Consider the following 20,053-nt stretch of genomic DNA (forward strand, 5'->3'; position numbering starts at 1 on the left):
GTGTGTGTGAGTGTGCCCTGTACCTTGCAGTTACACTTCCCCGTGCGATCAGCGCAGCCACAAACTCCTCTCTCCAGGTCACAGGTCTCGCTGTCCGACCCGGAGACGTCGCAGCCGCACTGGGTGCACTGTGGGAAAAAAAAAAACGTGGACGCAGACAACGCCCAAGCTTCTGTTATCGACAACGCAGCAGGCAAAGCGAGGAGCCGCCAGAGTGGGTCCTAGTTGTTATGCTTCACCAAACCATTAAACTTCAGACACTACAGAATGAAAATGTCGTCATTATCTTCTCTCTTCACTCTCAGTGGGAACATCACGGAAGTTCAGACTCAACACGGAGCTGTTCTCTTATTTTACCAGGGCCGAGCTCCTGCAGCTCCAAAAAACTGGTTTCTCTGAAAATCAACTTCTCAACAGGATGAAGTTAAATCTGCTCTGTTGCCATGACAAACTATTCATGAACCCTCGACCTTGAACTAACAAAAATACATCTTTTATCTCTCTTAGTTTCAAATAAACAAAAGTTCACTTTATGAAACAAACGATTCACCTGAGGAAAGTCTCTGTATCCAATCTGACACTCATTGCACTTCTCTCCTCTGAAGGAATCCCGACACAAGCAGCAGCCCGTGTTCATGTTGCACTGCTGCGTCACGGAGCCGACCACACTGCAGCCACACTCCTAGAAGACACACAATGTGCACAGAACAGAAACACAACAGGGACACACAACAAACTTTAGATCACACAGATACATTCTCCTGTGGAAAACATTCGCAATCATAAACAGAGAAGCTGCAGATTTCAATCTAAAGGCAGAGATGAATAGAACAACTGTTAAATACACTCGCTGCATTTTGCTGTAATATCCAGTTGTTAATTCCCTCTGATATAAACACAGACTAAAGTGTTCGACATAAAGAGAAACAAGTTTTTCACTTTTTTTTTTAAATGTGACGTATTTTGCTTGGCTCCACTTTGATATTTCTCTTTTTGTAATAGTTCTTTTGCTTTGCTTAGCTCCACTTTGTTCTGCAGCACTCAGATCTGTTGCATTCCTCTGTTGTCGTCCTCCCGCACTAAACCAGGATTTACAGTGCTTTCCACTTCCCGCCTCCATTTGCTAATAGTCTATTACTACTCTTAAATAGTTTACTGTTATTGCTGCCTCGCGGCTTTTCCAACAAGTTTGAGCGGAGCAACAAGCACAGTGATAATCAGAGAAGGAGGAGAAGGAGCATTGAGAAAGAGGCCGAGGGAGGAAAAAAGAAAGAGAAGATGAAATGAGGCAAAAAAAAAAAAACGAAAAGAGCAATGAAGAAAGACACTGAGAATTAAAGTGATAAAAAGCTGAAATGGAAAAAGGCCTAGAACTGGATTTATTGATGTGATTTCTTTGTTTATGAGGCGTCACGTGTAAAGGACACTCGTGCTCCTCTCAGCTTTACCTTGCATCCAGTTATTATATCATGGCCCCAGTGGTTTGGAGCACAGCGGTCGCACCTCTCGCCAATAGTGTTGGGAGGACAGATGCACTGTCCTGTGTTTGCATCGCAGTTATTTCCCACATGGCTGCACTGGCAGGCTGAAAGAGAGAGAGAGCGAGAGAGCAAGAGAGAGAGAGAGGGGGGGGGGGGGGGGGGGGGGGGGGGGGTTAATGGAATTTAATAAATAGAGAAGACAAGAGATATAAATGCTTCTGAAAAACTCTTCTCTGACAGTTTTTCTTTTAAAGCTTGCATGATTTGTTTTTCATAAATCGGCTGCATTTTCTTTTACGTGTAGATTAATGACAAATATCCATTTTATCCATCGACATCTCTTTATGAATCTTTATCGATCAGGGTTTGTTGTGTATTAGCAGGAGATGAAAACAGATGCCCCAGACCGTCAACACCTGGAGCTGCAGCTCACATTTGCAAAAGTGGCAAAAATAAAAATCCATCTCCAGTTGGTGCACAGCTAAAATCCAAATACACACCGGACAACTAATGAGCCCCTTTAATTTGATCTGTGAATTCAGATATGTACTTGTTGAATTTCCAACTGGTTTGACGCTGATCATCGTTCCATTATCTGCAGATTCTGGATCTAAACGATTTAACGTGATCTTTATTATTTCCTCCTTCTGTCTTTCATGTGTCTCTATACGTATAGATGGGAGGCTTGTTTACTGTCTTTGTGTATAATGAGTTTTACAAGATGCACGTTTCATCAACTATTTATGATAAAAGGGTTAAAAATAGACGATCGTCCCTGGCATTATAAACGTGGGAGGAATATATGCATATCTTCTGCAATTCTGCTTTTAGAAATATCATCACGTCCATGTGAAGCTAGAACAAAAGAAATGCCCACATTGACAAGGAGCTGTGTTTCAAAATAAAGTCAGCGGCTGATATTCAGGGAATTTGTTTCAACCGTTAGCATTTTTGTCCTTCCCAGTGTTTTAACTTTGTCCTACTTGTGGGCCAGAAAAAGATGCAATTTTGCAGTAATTATGAAATGTGAAAGCTCGCACTTGCTTTTTCTGACATGACATAATAGCTTTTCAAATAGAGGCACTCTGCAGACAATTTGTGTAAACTTTAAATTAAAAAAAGAAAGAAGAACAGGGCAGCACTTTAACAAGGACATCTTGTGATGCTGACGGTGCTTTCATAGCAAATTAAAGGAAGAACAGGACAAAACTGCATGTTTGACTCTGAGGGCTAGTATCACGTTATTAAAGGAAACACACGGCCCCGTCTATCCTGACGCTCACATGTGCAGCCGCCCTCTTGGAAGTTGAAGAATCCTCGCCCGCAGCGGTCGCACTTGGGTCCGCTGACGCCCGGCTGACACCGACACTGACCGATCTCATCGCAGTCGAACGACTTGGAACCAAAGGAGTTGCAGTGGCACGGGACGCACTGTCCGCCTGTTCTGATGCCGTGAGTCTGAGGCTGGAGACACACAGTCACACACGAGGCGAGTTAGAAACTGAGCTGGAAACACGTGGGGGAGGGAAAGGGCGACAAGCTGCAGATGCACAAAACGAGCAGGTTACAAGGTGAGATTATATCTATATAGACTAGATCTATATAGCGTTTTTCTAGTCTTGTTGGCCAGTCAAAGTGCTTCACAGTGCAAATCCCATTCACCCATTCATGCTCTTTCATACAGCACTTCTAAATGCACCCATTCATACACTGTTGTCACAGCCAGAGGCAATACGGAGTTAGATATCTTGCCCAAGGACACTTCAGAAAGGCTCATCCACTAACCAGAAGGTTGTTGGTTCACCCTCTTTAACTACTGACTTAACAAATGAAGACTTTTCAAGATTTTTTCCAGGAAAAGAGAAAACATAAAAGACTGAAACGCCTCCTCGTTGCTGCAAAGGAAACGAATACAAGGCCACGCAGGTTTATCTCACTGGGCCCACACATCCACAAACTGTCCCTCAAGGTAGAGTATGAACCAGCCAAGGCCAATTCTGAATCTGTGGCAGACAAATAAAAAAACAACTCAACAAACCAAACCAGCAACAACAAACATCAACTTCCTTAAAGAGGCTCATTCTTGGATGATGCCTTATGATCATGTGGTGTAAAAATGATCACTCGCTATGTTTCCCCGCAGGATGAATAGAAACTCTGAAGCAGCCATGTTAATGAAACCTTTGCACAAAACACACCCTTTTCATGCACTAATTTAAGATCCAGGCCCCAAACCTACGACAACAAGAACACACACATTGTGCTTTAACCTGTTCGGCCTCTTTCTCTGCGTTAATGAAAACTTCACACACCAAGTTAACAGCGACACACTCATGCTACTAACAACACACCACTGTAAACCACGTGCAGTGTGTGTTACCGCTATCTTAGGCTTGTACGCCCCCCGGGGACAACCCCCCGTGCCGGACGGCCCCGCCCATCTCTGCTGCACGACCTGCACGGGAACACTCTCCACGGGCCGCCGTGTCTCCCGCCTCTCGTAACCCTGGCGACGCAGGTCACAGCGGCGGCCCACGAAGCCGGCGCGGCAGATGCAGCGGCCCTCGACGTCGCAGCGCTGGGACATAGAGCCGGGGGGGCTGCAGCGACAGGCCGCACACTCCTGACGCTCAGCATCCCACCAGCAGTTAGGCTGAGCCAATCAGAGCACAGACGTGTGGAGCGAGGGGCGGACAGGGGACCAATGAGAACGAGTAATTGAAATATAAACACTTTTCATTATTATTGCAAATATCACATTAGTATCATGAAGTAGTTATATTTTACACAATAATAGAAATGTAGAGGTGAAACACAAGCTTTTCTTGTTATGGCCTGAAAGCTGAAATAATAAAAACAGTAGTACATCAAAATCTACACAGCTTGATTTTTGCCGGATTGTTACAAGTACTCACAGGCTGAATATGTGTCATACTACCTGATTCATAGTACATCAGCAGGTACTAGTGGTCAATTACAATTAGAGGGAACATAAATCAGCTTTTACCCACGACGCTCGCTCCACGTTGTTGCTTAATTAAAACACACATTTGATGTAAAGTAATGAGGAACATAAGGTGTAAAACAAATAAGAGCAGAATGAAAACAGATGAATTTGAGGTTTGTGATACTTGAGACTGTTAAATTGAAATTTACAACTAACTGGAAAAGAAGCTGGAACATAAATGAATCAACAGCAAAAGAGATTCTACTGGTGTGTGTCTCTCAAAACAACTTACCATGCACTCGTCACACTGTCGCCCGACCGCGTTGTCTTTGCACTGGCACTGTCCGGTCTCCTGGTTGCACACCTCCACTACTGAGCCATTGGTGTGGCACTGACAGGCTGCAGGAGAGGAAGAGGAAGAGGAAGAGGAAGAGGAAGAGGGAGAGGAAGAGGAAGAGGAAGAGGAAGAGGGAGAGGAAGAGGATCAATTTGACATCAATTATGATTTTCTTCCATTGCAACATGTCTAGTACGGCACATGTTGGTTTAACATCACCACAAGTTTGTCAGTGTGTTGACTTTACGCTGCAGTCGACTGGATAAGAGCTCAGATCCAGCTTATTCAGGATTAGCTGTAAATATGCGCTTTAATATCCTGCTCACTACAATTTAGAGAAAATCTGCTATTGCCCAAAAAAAAAAAAGGTTCTTCAGTCTCCAGAATGTATTTTTCTATTTGAAAACCAGTGTGAGCAAATGTGAGAGTAAATGAGCTAAGCAAGTCTACAGCCCACAATGGAGGGAAAATGGATTTAAGTTCTATTTACAACTACGAAAAGCAAACAGCCTCAGAGACTAAGTGACGTGTTCTGTCTTTCTATCGATCTCCCTCAGCTTCATTTAAATTAATCGCTCCACATAACAAACTACACAATGTCTCTAAAACAACAGCTAAACAATAAAGTCACACATTAGGATGAGGCTAAAATATGACCGATTTCAAACCAGCGATTTACGACTTCAAAAGGAATGAAAGATTATATGGCACTAAATACTGCATATAATAAATTTACTGATTTTCAAAGTGACAAAAGGAGGTGCTGGAACCACAGAGGTGCTGGTTCCAATCTGGGAGGTCCTGGATTCTGTGCCAGCAGGATTCAGCACAAACTAAATCCTGCTTAGACGTTAAGACGCCAACTGGGAACCACAATGTCCCCAGTTTCAGTCTGGATGGAGACCTTTGTTACATCTCTCTCTCTCTCTCTCTCTCTCTCTCTCTCTCTCTCTCTCTCTCTCTCTCTCTCTCTCTCTCCTCCCTCATTTCCTGTCATCCCTCTCAACGCTTTCCAGGATTCAAATCTTACACAGCAATTCTTTACTGTGCATAGGAAAAAAAACAGCTTGTGATCTACTGAGACAAAGCAGCATCGCCGACAACAATCAGTCGGAGTCACGGTAGCGAGGTCGTATCAACAGCATCAAATAACTGGACATTAATGTGTTAAATACCTAAAATGACAGGAACCAGATAAAAACGTTTGTAATATGTATTGACTTTTTAGTTTAGAGACAAGATTTAGCCTCCAGGTGGCGATCAAGACGCTTTATCTTCTTTTTTGAGTGGTGTCATGTCATCCATCTTTATTTAAATCCCATTTTATTCACATACAAACGCTCTGATCTCTTTCTCTTCCTCCGATACTTTCTGACTCCCTTTGACTTCATGGGTTTAAAGTCGTACTGATGGGGAAAGACTCACCCGCTGACGCCAATCAACCCCTTAGATACACAATTAAAAGCTTGAACATTGCAGCTCCCATCTGGAAGCCGGGCTGTCAGAAGCACACACACACACACATACACACAAAAAAAACAACACGCACACCTTCTTAAGAAACTCACACGCACACATCACATGCCATTCTCTCCTCTTAGATGTAAAAGAGACACAACAGATGTCCACACACACGGACACACACAGAGATCCGCGGAAACACATATACGGCAACACACTATATATATTTACACACACTCTCCCACACACGTACACACATGAACACACACACAATCGCCTGATTAAACATACAAGAAAACATGCACATGTACTGTACGTCACCCAGTATCTCACACACAGTCTCCCACCCCCCCAGGTTTCACCCTTCGGGGACCATCTGGACTCCGTTCTGTCAGTCGCCACAATAAAAGCCTTCTTGTTGGATTAAATGTTGCTTCACCGTGTGTGTGTGTGTGTGTGTGTGTGTGTGTGTGTGTGTGTGTGTGTGTGTGTGTGTGTGTGTGTGTGTGTGTGTGTGTGTGTGTGTGTGTCAGAGCTGGCCTTGATGCTGGAGATGACATTTTGCCCATTGAAATACATTATGTTTGGATACCCGGCAATCAGCCGTCTGTCATATCATCCGCAGGAGTGGTTATTGTGCATCTCCTCTTTATTATTAGCTCTACAATGGTGCGTTGGTGAGACAGCCGAACGTCATCCTATCTATTAAGTATGCAAACATCGCATATCAACTGCAAATCACGGCCACAAATGAGGTAAACAAGTAAAACGTAGTGAACATTTTCGGTGCAGAATACAGATGCTGAGATGTGGCGTTCAGGAGCCCTGAGGGGAAACGACACAGCCTGAATATTGTGCACTAAATGCATTAAAACCTTGATTATCTGCTTGATATGTGTGTTTCCTGTTTGTTCAGACGGTTCAGTGCGCTGTAGGTTTGTGTCACTTGGTTTTTTAAAATTAAACAACATCTAAAATATGTAAAAACTGCCACAGGGTCTATTTTTCTCATTATTTCTGTCCCCAATGTAGATGTAGCTCTGTAAATGTAGTTATGTCTTAGAATTTACAAGCAGCACCAGAAACCATCATATAGTCCCCTGCACAGTAGGAGTAGATATATACGCTTATTCACTTTATTAGGAACCTGTGCACCTGCTTATTCATGCAGTTATCCAGTCAGCCAATCACATGGTAGACTGGCTATTAACGAAACACAAACGGATTAAAAACAATGAACAAACATATAAACATAAAGGGATCAGAGGCTAAAATGAATGATAGAAATTATAGAAATTAAAATATGGAAACTTTGATTTAAAAAAACTTTTAAATGACTCTTTTCTTTCCAACATCTTGTGAAATCCATGGCACAAAGAACTGAGGTTGCATTGAGCAAAAGGAGGAGCTGTCCAGAACTGAAATGATTTTCTTAATAAAGTTCTCAGAAGGGACAGTATTGGATTTTGCCTAAAGCTTAACTAGGCCTTTACAAATCCTGCTTTTTCCAGCGATTCCCACAGACACCTGGAGGCAGCCGCTGCACAAACACCACTTCTGACCGAGTGACTACTGTCAACTGAGCAGATCTACAGCTGGAACTCAGGGTTAAGCTGTTTGACTGCAGACGTTTCAAAACCAGGAGTCAAGTGTTAAGTGCAAAGTCTTCCATATTATTTTTCTCTTCACATTCAGAGCTCAAGAGCTGGGATTCAAACCGGTGACCTTCAAGCCACAGAGCTCTTGGAATTCTAGGTCACGATCATGCATGAAAAGATATTCTCCACATACAGGATCATGTTTTTCTCCTTTTTACTTACACACGGTTCAGTAATTGAAGGATTTACACTTTGACTGCCCCAACTAATGCAAATTATAAATATGGATGTTTACTGTGATATTATCCTAAAAATCTATTTAATCTGAGGAAACAATCAAACTGCTTCCACGAGAATAGTGGTTGTTCTTAAAACGTTGACGGCAGAGTGATGAGCAGGTTTGTTTCTAACTCATTAGCCTTTTAATTATCTAAGAGAATTACAAAGATGCATTTAAGGCGTCTTCAAGTCCACCTTCGCTGATTTAACAGCAGAAAAAAAAGGGTTGATACATCAGGCCCAAGGCTGCAATACATCGATAAACTGATCCAAGTGCCGTCTCCCATTCTTTTAAGAGCCAGGTGAACTTGCAGGTAGAGTGTACACAGGTCGTGCACTTTCCGATGTCACTACAAATTATCTTTTCCCCACGTGACAAATGTTCAGAGAAGTTAATTTTCCTCCGACAAATGACTCTGTGGTCGAGTTTGCTTTCTAAAATGAAACCGTCTCCATCACCCGACTGAATCCAACTGAACCGCTAGTGGGAACAGACACAAAATGGCTGCTGCAAAACAACGGCCGCAACTCTGACACCCAAAGACAGAGTAAAGGATTTTCTGCAGTCTAATGGTTCACAAATGGACTCGGCCTGAACTCTGCTGCTCCACTCAATAAAATTCATTAAGACTGGGAGAAAGAGGGAGACGGAGCGAGAGAGCCAGCCTGACAGAGGTGGAGAGAGAGAGAGAGAGAGTTGTTGTGTTTTAATAATTCCTGGTGGTCTTTTGTCATTCGTACAGGATCGATACCAAACCCTCCATCTGCAGACACGAGCAGCCGATCAGCACGGTAGGAGGAGCAATAGATCAGGCTGATTAATCAATAACCATTTAGCTGGGTGGAGAGGGGAAACAACTGGAGAACAATGAACTATCAAATGCACATTAATACTGTCTGTCAGCCTGTCTGCCTGCCTTTGTGCACGTCTGACGGGTTTATCTGTCTATTTATCGGCCGCCCCCCCCGTCTATCGTTCATCGTGCGGCGTCCGTTAATCTGTCTTCCTGCAGAACCCTTGTGCTCGCGCCGCCCTTTTCCGTCGACAGTGCGGGTTTTAATGAAGACGGTAACAGACGCCTCCTGTTCGTCTGTATTCACTGACATCTCTCTCTCTCCTCTTTTGTACGCTTTCTTTTTTTATTCTCACTCTTAAATACAGCTGGCAGTCAGTGGGCCGCTAAGACATCACACCTCCCACTGGCACAGCTGCTTGCCGAGGCACACACACACACACACACACACACACACTCCACATGGCGTACTGTATTTGAGTGAAGGATCAAACGAATCATTTAGCTAAATTTGAGTTTCTTAGACGAAGTAGTACTTTTCAGTCTGATGCTCCTGCTGTGACGTGCGAGCACCACTGCAGGCTTCTCCTCATAATGACTCAGATGCTGTTTTCCCCTCGAACAACAGCATCCTTGAATTTAATCCTTTGTTCCAGAGACAAAACCGTGTGTCGCCTTTACCCGGATCATCCTCGGTGTAGCAGGGTGGGTCAGTGGGGATGGGGGGGGGGGGGGGGGTTCAGTGCTGCAGTGGTACGCTGTGTCTTGTCTGACACCACCACTAGGAGTTGCCAAAGTTTAACATTTTCAGTCCTAAAGTCAGGATTAGTTCCCTAATGAAACATTATTACCAGAATGTCTTTAGATAAAGGTGTGTATTTTTGGAATGTACTATAAGGTACCACTTATACTGGACTTCAAAGTGAGTGAGACACAATAATAATATGTATAATAATGGAGCTAAAACAAACTCAGTAATGTCATTTATACATTATAATGCCTTGGCATTGGCTGTGCGAGAACAAGTTGGGCTAAAGCAGCAAAATCCCTGAGAGTGTTAAGTTGAACAAGAATGTATTTTATTGTGTGTGTTTCTGTCTATTTGTGATGTGTGCTGTTAGTCGGTTTTCTTACGTTGGCAGTTTTTCGCTATGACAGCATCTCCATAGTAACCATCGGCGCAACTGCCGCACACCTCTCCGCCGTAACCATGACGACAGCGCAGGCACTGGCCTGTGATTGGGTCACAGCTGCCAGGTGTGGATAGGTCCAGATTGCCATGGCAGTCACAGGGCCGGCAGGAGCCTCCTGGCACAGTGGGCTTGCCGAAGTGCCCGTTGGAACATCTAGGAGGCGGCAGAGAGAAACAGGAACAATGTGATCGTGAGCTGTTAACGTGATCTGCTTCCTCCGAACAGTTGAGGGCAGGTTTCAAACATCGGATTTTGGTGATTAAATTTACCTGATTTCTTCTACAAATATCATATCAATACGATTTCACTATCGTTTACCTCAGCTTCCAGTTTGTACTGACTGATCTCCAAATATAATATGAGTAAAAAATATAACATCTCCTCCAGAGCTGATAACCAGCGTGTCTGCACAGAGTAAACAAGCAATAAAGCTCATCAGCGCTGAATTAACAGCATTGTGAGCGCAAGTCAACGACCACTTGAGATGACTTCCTGTTTAATTCATATTAAAATCATGTTGCACAAACACATATATGAATTAATCATTATACGAACTAACAAAGACCAAGAGGGCAACAGAGACGAACCTGAAAAGTTTGTTTTATTACATTTTCGTCATTTCCAATGTAAAATATTTACAACAGGCTGAAGGTTTTACTCAAAAAAAGATATTCACTGAAATTAAAAATAAAAACTCATCATGATGAGACGTCTTTTACAGACATGTTTTATGTCCTTTCCTATTTTATCACTTCATTTCTATCGCTATTGGAAACAAAAAATAAAAAAATGTCTGTCAGCCATCTCCCCGCAAAGGTAAGGACACACAAATGTGAACTGTCCCACAATTGTCTGCGTCTTTTATTTCGTTCATAATGAGAGGAGGTCCGGATGCTGCACAAAAATATTAACCGGAGGAGACGGTTCTGAGAACGCAGCCTCTTGAACGAGCCACTGAAAGCAAATAAAACAGGCCTGAGCTGAACTGAAGCTCCACAGGCTGAGGAGGGAATTGGGCTGGAATGGGAGAGAGGGGGGGGGGGGGGGGAAGGTCTTCACGTTGAAGAGAGGATTGAATTTAGAGAGGAGAGGGGGGGGGAATAAAGGACAGAGAGAGGGAACGAGTCAAGAGCAGCCAGCCATTATTACCACTGACCCTCCTTGGTACTCAATAGAACTGGTTTATTAGACTCTGTGCGTGCGTGCGTGCGTGCGTGTGTGCGTGCGTGCGTGCGTGCGTGCGTGTGTGTGTGTGTGTGTGTGTGTGTGTGTTGCTACAAGTACATCCTCCTCGTCAAGTGGAGAATGGTATGGGTAGCAATTCCACTTTTTGATAGAGAAGCAGGGATTAAGTGTGTGTTTGCATTTTGTGTCTATTCTGTTCTATTATATTCTATTTCATCCCCCTGTGTGTGTGTGTGTGTGTGTGTGTGTGTGTGTGTGTGTGTGTGTTCCTTGGGCCTCAGGAGGAAGTGGAGGTATTTATAGTGGAGGGTGCAGAGTGCTTGAAGCAGATATACTGGGGGCCAGACACCTGGTCAAAACCATCAGAGTTACACAGGAAGCAGTCGGTGAACACAACTGGTGGAGAATTACAGATGGGGGGGAGACGTGAGGGGAACAGAAAAGTTATGTTCTTTTATTTTTAGTGTTATAAATGGGGAGTCGGTGCCAGGGGACGACCGGCTCTGCTCCTACATGGGATATATTTTTATTCCCCATTATTTTAAAGCAATTTGAGATCAACTGGATTTGTCATATTTACTGTTAAAAGAAATTGGGGCAAGTTGTTTTAGTAAAAACGCAGATGTGAGTCCTGCAGAACTTGTGTCGTTCGGTTTTAAGTCCCCTCACCATGTTCAAACAACCACTGAGGTTTGCTGCTGATGTTTCATATCATCATAAGTCTTCCATCTTTCTAGCTTTGTCTCTGAATATTGAACTTGAATAATAATAACTTTAACCATAAATTGACTTATTTTCTTCGTGGAAGGGCGTCCAGATAAAATGCAACATACCTGAAATACCTTTGAAACATCTGGATTTAAGGACAAACCCCCGCATAGCACTGAATAGCAGCTGATGAGCTTTAACTGACTTATTAGTTCGGCATCCGTATCAAACATCTCCCAGATAATTCTAAATGGCTGTTTATAGACAGGATATTGAAGAGCAGAATCTCTTAGCAGCGAGTAGATGGTCTATTAGCATGGGAGGGATAGGGATAGCTTATTCTCTTAAAGCCCATAATACAGACAAATTGGCAGATTAACAATTAATCACCGCTAACAACAACAAAAGGACTGTAGATAATGAAGTGTAATGGCAGGTAGCGCGTAGCAGCTCTCAATTACACCGAACGGAGCAGGAAACCAACCGACTGCTGATTACCTCTTTAATAACGTCATTAGCACTAAAATATTATTTTTTTACGTGGTGTGTTCTGCACGGTCTCTTTATTCCTGTCTGCTTTCAGGAAACAGCTGTGGTCCCACGCAGCATATGGCATCAGAGCAGAAGAATGTATGCACACAGATGCATTCTGTAAACAAAACAAACACCGCCGTCTAAATTTAGAAAAAAGAAACTCAGAATCTTTCTGGTGCTCATGGAGTTTAATCTCATATTATAGGAAGAATCCCACTGGTGAACATCAGGAGGAGAGGTGGACCAGTCGAGTTGAACTGGTTCCCCCGTCACTGCTCGACCTCTGACTGGGTCGTGCGGTGCAGACGCCTCTCTGTCACAAAATGGTCCAACAATGAGTCAGTATGCTTTCCAACTGGCAAATGGGGTTTATAAAAAGACCAAAAGGCAGACAGGCCGATTCTGCTGTGGACAGCAGGGGCAGGCATGCAGACTATGCAGGCCGGCGAGCCGAGGCGCCGCATCCACCAGCGGCAGCTCTCGTTCGACTGACAACAAATAGCAACGGCCTGATCGCCATGTTTCATCCAGGAGATTAAAACGATCAGAGTATATGCTGACAATATACGAGAGCATTTTTTATTTGCTTTTCTAAACAAGGAAAACTGACTGATGAACAATCTGCACATATTCAAACTCTTAGAGGAAGATTCAAAGAGAACACAATAGAAGTAAAGCTGGTAAACTATGAGAAAATCAATTGTCGTGCCAGACATCACATGTATTTATTTAATATTTATTTGATATTATTTGGAGCACTGCTTTCTATCGAGTCCCCACCACATCCAGTTTGAATTATCTTATCATTATTCTCCACATCAACGAGATTACTGTCAATTTATCTCTTTGATATTTGTATATAAGTGTTTAAAATATGAATTTATAGATTTTTAATAAGACTCTACCTTTGAGTTGCCTTTATAAATGACTCAGTACCATTTATAACTTCAGACCTGATGCCTCATTAAAACATCTATTAATAAATGAAAAGGATCTCAACACTCCTCATGTGCAAAAGTGGAATTTCTCCTGCATTAAATCTTTCCACAGTAATTATATTGATGAGTGAAAGACACTGAAGAGTAACAGATGGTTTCAGCTGTGGACAGTTTCACTTCAAAACACTGAACTCTGGTTTTACTCAGTCTGTGGCACCACATGACACTCGAGCCCACATGTAACAAGACTGTCAACCCAGGACTTCTCATTAGTCCTGGGTTGGTAAAGAAAACTCACAGATAATGGAAGAAGAACGTCACTCAGCTAATAAATGTGGTGTGGACAGAAAACTGGACGGACAGCGAGACATGAAGAACTAAAAAAATGATTATAGAGAAGGAGTTTACTCCCAAATAGGAAGTTTGTAGAAAAGAAAACAATAATGGTGGATTTCCTTTTAAGATTATCACTCCTATGCATATTAACTTCAGTCAATTATGCAGTTGTACTTGTAAAGATGCTGCAATAAGGTCATGGAACGTAATCTGTGCTTAATGGGCCATGCTGTTATTTGAATAATCGTAAACTGGTACAACGGATTTATGGAGGTGGATTTCTTATCATTATCTTCTTCTTATTATTATTAATAGACCTTCAAGTTTAAAGTCTGTCAATTCAACATGAAGCCACAAATATTGAGCATCAGTGTGTTTTGGTGTTGCACAGTGTGTGTGTGTGTGTGTGTGTGTGAGTGTGTGTGTGTGTGTGTGTGTGCGTGTGTGTGTGTGTGTGTGTGTGTGTGTGTGTGTGTGTGTGTGTGTGTGTGTGTGTGTGTGTGTGTGTGTGTTACCTGTCGCATCGTGGTCCTGTGTATCCAGGCTGACACTGGTCACACAGCAACTCCCCTTCGTTACTCAGGTGGCAGGTGGGGCTGAAGCTGTTGCGGTTGCCGTGGCGACGTTGTTGAAACAGTTGTTGCAGGCGTTGTTGAATTTGGGAGCGTTGTTGTCCCAGCGTGGAGAACGGGAGGAGGACGAAGAGGAGGAAGAGGAGAGGACAAAGGCGAGTTAAGGCCATTGTTTCTCTCCCCACACACACACACACTCACACACTCACACAAACCAGTGTCGATACTTTCACTTTCCCGTCCTCACATTAACACTCCAACAGACACACACACACTTAATTTCCCCGTCTCTTTCACACTCGAACGTCTTGTACTTCCACACACTCCTTCATTTGAAAACACTCGTCCTCCCGACTAACTGTACTCTACGTGAACCGCAGAGGGGAGAGCGAGAGATGGAGAATGGAGAGAATGAGAGAGAGAGTGAGAGACACAGGGTGAAGCGATAGTCTCTCACCCCTGTTCTGTCGCCCCCTCCCACTTCCATAAACTATAGATAGTTCTCCTGGCTCGGGTTCCAGGCCCCAGACTGATTCACTGCTGGTCTGACTCCGTGACCAGGAGCTGGCTCAATCACTTACAAGCTGGTTCGGCCAGTTATAAATAAATAAAAATATATAAAAGTATAAAAGAAACTGGCTGAGTGTTTTGAGGGAAATGATGTGATTGAAGAATGTGTGTAAACATAAGTTAAAGTTCCTCAGTTCACATTTTCCAATGAGACTTAAGTAAAAATGACTTACTTTACTACACATGTTGTTCAGTCATTTTAGAAAAACTGTTAACTTTGATTACAGATTTATTACAGATGCTGCGACTGTTGAATAGGGAAATATGAATATAATCATCTTTGCAGTATATGACATTTATCACAAAGACTGTTTGACGAAAAAACTGTTAAACTGAGAAGTTGAGAAACCCTGAAAGTAAATAATTTAAAATGTAATGTCACCAGAGAGCACATTTAACCATCACCTGCAGTGGCCTGACACAACATGCAGTTTTAATTTGGGTTTAAAAAAAATTAAAATCAAAGCGGAGGTAAACCTGTATAACTGAGCGAGAACTAACTAAATAAAATATGTTTAATAGATTTTGACTGGCAAGTAAAAACAGTAGAAAGCCTCCTTTGCAGCCGGGTAATTAAACCTGGGTGTAAATGAAACAGAACAGCATTGCAGGACTAAATTGATTTCTATTGAGTGGCTGTAAATCACCAGCCTGTTTCCTGTGCTGAAACTAATATGAACATCACTTTATCAGATGTTCACGAGCGATGAGGCTCCGCTGCTAACAACAGGCCGAGTGGCCGTCTGGCAGTTTGAGTGGCTGGCCTCAGTGCACATAAGGGACTGGGGGGGCTATTTTTAAGGGGCTGAGAAGCACAGCACCTACAAGCTATTATTACTGCAGGGGGTAGAGCGAGGTAGAGCTGCAGAGAGGTGAGAGAGAGAGAGAGAGAGAGAGAGAGAGAGAGAGAGAGAGTAGTGTCTTTCTTTAGCTCTGGGAGTTTGGGACGCGATGTGTCACGACTACATGAAGATTCTCAGCTGCTGCTGCCTGTGAGTGTGCGCTGGTGACGTGTCTGTGCCCAACGTACAGCATCACTCTCTGGTTCTTTGGAGAAAACTGCAGATCTATTAAAAAGGAGGTGATCGTCTCGTTTAACCAGCGTTTACATGTTGTTGCTACACACGGACATCTATCTTTTGTGAAACTAATATCTTAATCAGATAAAACATCCATAAGTAAGATGTAAACTGAGATCAGCAGTTCATTTTAAATACTTCCGCTGCTCATAACAACTACAACTGACTAACTAACAGTTATAGTTTATTAAAGTGGCTTTAATCCATATTTGAAATTTAACAAATTGGATAAATGATCATGTAAAAATGGGTTGATCACTAATTAAGGTATTATCTCCCCCACTCTTACACACCCTCTCATAACAGACTCTCTTTTGTTGGTTTATTATCATCATCATTATCATCATCATTATTATCATTATTATTATTATTATTAGTAGTAGTAGTAGTAGTAGTAGTGGCAGTAGTAGCAGTATTAGTAGTATTGTTATTATCATTATACATAAAGCTTGCAGGATATGTTTCATAATCGCTCAATAGGGGGCACCACCACTTCCAAAAGTGTTTATCAGCCTTGTGCAAATTGTGCCTTAAACCACTGAGTTGGTCCAATCATTAAAAACCTTGATTAATATTAATGGTTGTAAAATTATAACAACATTGGCCAATAGGAGGCACTGCAAATCTTTTCCACCAGGCCCAGGTAGTATCTGCAAGGGGCTTTTATTTGTTTATTTTCATTATGTCATAGTCGCCTTGTTTAAACTCAAAAATAAAAGCACATACTTCACAATTTAACAGAGTTCATTTTGAAATACCTGCTTAGATTAGTCATAATCCAGTAAAATGTCAGTGGGTGGTGATTGTGTGCTTTAACAAGTGTTCATTATAAAGTGCTAACAATTTGATGGATGTAGAATTTACATCCTGTGTAAAGATGTTGCATCCCTCCGACGTTAAACCTCTGCTCTTTTCTGTTTTAAACCTTTTTTAGCAGACACTCGCTGTAACGTGAGAATCTACAGCCCGAGCACCGTTCCACACCAGAGGAGGGATGTGATGAAAAGGTTTAAATACCTTAATGACTTGTGGGAGATGTTTGAGTTTGCTACTGTGTTAAGTTTTATAGCACATTCTATTAATTCTACCGGCGGCGATGACATTTCCACCCACGGGGGAAGATATTTCTCCTCTTATATTGACGCTTCTATCCGCGGCGACGATATTTCTATTCGTGTGAAAATTATATTCCTTCATCGTGATGAAGCCTCCATTCGTGGCGATGTTATTTAAAGCCCCAAAAAAAGAAATGAGCGTCGGGAAAGAACACTATCAAGAGACGGGTCAAAAAACAGAGATTGGGGTTGAGCGGCGATAGATTGAGGCGTTTGATTAAATTGTGACTTTAACCTCGGCCTCTTCAGAACCTACCTGTTGCTGGGGAGATTGAGTGGGCAGGCGCAGGGCTGACAGTCGGCAGGTGACCCACGGGTGGCGTTACCATAGTAGCCGGGTAGGCAGGTGTCACAGTGGGGGCCAGCGGTGCGGTGGTCGCAGTCCTGGAGGAGCGACACGGGTTCAAGTTCAAATCACATATTGGGCAAACAGAGACATGATGAAGATGAGTCTGAGCGGCTCACTGTGTTTGTTATCTAACATCATCACCGAGATAAAACCGATCAGATACCAGCATTTAATCTGTTTCCGAGCAGCTCCGTGCACCGTGTTTAAAAATGAGAAATTAGTTCATAATCAAGATTGTGAAGTCAACTCAAGTTTATTCATAAAGCTCATTTCAAATGACGAGCACAGACTCAATGTGCATCAAGATGAAAAGCAAAGATACACGACAAAAACATGACTAAACATGTGAAATCTAAATATAGGGAATAAGGGGATATTTGTTAATATGAATTTGAAGACATACATTATAAATAAGTGGCAAGTTACTATTTTATAGTTAGATGTAAAATAGTTGTGAAATTTAAGACCTAAACCAAGCTCAACAGATATGAAGTGGGTTATATTTGTAGTTTTTTTACAGAATGCTATTATCGTCATCGCAAACTACGATAAGAGCTTCCAAACTTTCTCCTAGAAGAAAAGTCTATTGAGCGAGTGAACTCAATTTATCAAATTTTCCCTAATTGACTTTCAAGCTCCACTTGACAGTCAGGTGACTATTTAAAAGTTAATGTGGTGTTTCCCGTCACTGGTGCGTTTCCTTTCTCTCCCTCGGTCCTTCACACTCGTGCAGCGACCGCAGCTGAAGTTTCATGTTTCCACGCTGAGTGACTGTACATGTTTGTGAGTGTGCGTGTGTCAGTTAAGTTCCACATCATTTCCTCCTCAGATCCAGTGTCTCTGTGCGGCCGAGACAAATCCTGACAGACACACACACACACACAAACAAACACACACACACACAGACACACACACACACATGCTGTGTTAACCTATACGACCATGGCATCATTCAGTCATTCAACTAAAGCCAGAGAACACAGTCCCCAGGGAAGAAGAGTGTGTGCATCTTTGTGTCTGCTTGTCACTGTGTATGAATATGTATACGGGGGGGGGGGGGGTTTGTGTGCATGTCTATGAGTGATTTAATGTCAAGTTGTCGTTCATTGTGTGTGTGTGTGTGTGTGTGAGAAGAGAGATTGAGCCAGCCTGACTGTCTTTCCCTGTGTGTGTTTTCCCTCTGACATATCCCAGCATCCTCCTCATCTATAATGAAACATAACATGGTAATACAAAACCCACAACTGTGTGTGTGTGTGTGTGTGTGTGTGTGTGTGTGTGTGTGTGTGTGTGTGTGTGTGTGTGTGTGTGTGTGTGCACTGGTGTGTGTTTGTGTTCTGGTGTGTGAAACAGTGTGTGTGTATTTAGTTTGATGCTAACTGACAGCTTAAGCCTGAGGCAATGTGTAGACTGGGGAGTGACGATGTGTGTGTGCCGCAGACGCACACGAGCAGGTTGGCATGTATGTGTGTGTGCACTGATCGTGTGTGTGTCTGCGTGCGTTCATGTGTGAATTCAAGTAGCTGGAGGTTCAAGCGTCTCAACCTGCAGTTCCTCTAATGCTCACTAGGTGGGACTTACTGATAGAAGTGAGAAAACTGCTAATTTCTCTCTTTAATATTAAATAATAACAAAGTGTGTTACCCATCTGAAGAAATTATGTGATTATTGTAAATATCAAAAGTGATTAAGTGTGTTGAACATGAGACGTGAACTTTTCTCAACAGTTTATATGTTGTATATTTCCCTCGAAATCTTGTGGTTCACTGTTGTTGTTTTTTTCAAGTCATTTGAATAAAATGAATTCAAAAGTTGAATTAACTCAGAAATTATGGAACAGACGGACGATTTAATAAACGTGTTAATTATCTTACCAGGCAGTGTCCTGTGACCTCGTGGCATCGTGTCGCGTGTTCATGGCAACGGCAAGCTTCACACACTCCGTGGTACACATCTCCGTTAACCCTTCGAAAGCCAGCAATGCATGTCTGAAACACACACACACACACACACACAAACACACACACACACACACGCAGAGTAAGAAAGGCAGGAAGCTGTTTTAGTGTGTGCAGTCGTATCATTAGTGTGTCTTTGTGTGTGCACTGCAATGTCTCAGTTTTAAAATAATGCTGCGTGTATGAGAGAAGCTGTGTGCGTGTCAGTAGGTCGACAAAATAAAATGTCAACAATTTTACCTAATCTGTAAAAAAAAGTGTTATAGACTCACTTTGTACATTCAGAATAACGTTTTCCAAGACAATTTTCTATTTATTTTTATACAGAAAGTTTTACTATTGCAGCAGGTCTGTGTCGGTAAGTCAGTGTGTATGTGTCTGTAGGTGTAAGTGTGTGTGTGTGTGTGTGTGTGTGTGTGTGTGTGTGTGTGTGTGTGTGTGTGTGTGTGTGTGTGTGTGTGTGTGTGTGTGTGTGTGTGTGTGTGTGTGTGTGTGTGTGTGTTTACCTCACAGGAAGTCCCAGCGTATCCAGGAGGACAAGAACACATCTCTACAGCTGATGCTCTCCTCTCTCCACTGGCAGAGGGATTTGTCACCTGCATTGAGAATGAGTGGAGTC

The 20,053-nt window shown here is 42.7% G+C and overlaps 1 protein-coding gene across 8 annotated transcripts in view; it reads right to left on the reverse strand.

Moving 5' to 3' along the window:
* The window catches only part of lama2 (laminin, alpha 2), a 137,886-nt gene that overhangs the window by 56,550 nt on the left and 61,283 nt on the right, over positions 1-20,053 (reverse strand). For 5 of the 8 annotated variants that reach the window (XM_034580968.1, XM_034580965.1, XM_034580966.1 and 2 more), the window contains exons 17-27: positions 19,941-20,052; positions 19,351-19,464; positions 17,384-17,511; positions 14,307-14,393; positions 10,032-10,243; positions 4,721-4,827; positions 3,862-4,134; positions 2,765-2,945; positions 1,449-1,585; positions 551-682; positions 24-128 (exon numbers count right to left, since the gene is read on the reverse strand). In XM_034580968.1, the coding sequence (XP_034436859.1) occupies positions 24-128; positions 551-682; positions 1,449-1,585; positions 2,765-2,945; positions 3,862-4,134; positions 4,721-4,827; positions 10,032-10,243; positions 14,307-14,393; positions 17,384-17,511; positions 19,351-19,464; positions 19,941-20,052 (1,588 nt within the window). The remainder of the gene's footprint in view (positions 1-23; positions 129-550; positions 683-1,448; positions 1,586-2,764; positions 2,946-3,861; positions 4,135-4,720; positions 4,828-10,031; positions 10,244-14,306; positions 14,394-17,383; positions 17,512-19,350; positions 19,465-19,940; position 20,053) is intronic. The other 3 variants (XM_034580971.1, XM_034580970.1, XM_034580969.1) reach the window with 1 other exon arrangement.

The sequence above is a fragment of the Hippoglossus hippoglossus genome, chromosome 24, assembly GCF_009819705.1.
Source record: "Hippoglossus hippoglossus isolate fHipHip1 chromosome 24, fHipHip1.pri, whole genome shotgun sequence".
Lineage (NCBI taxonomy): Eukaryota > Metazoa > Chordata > Actinopteri > Pleuronectiformes > Pleuronectidae > Hippoglossus > Hippoglossus hippoglossus.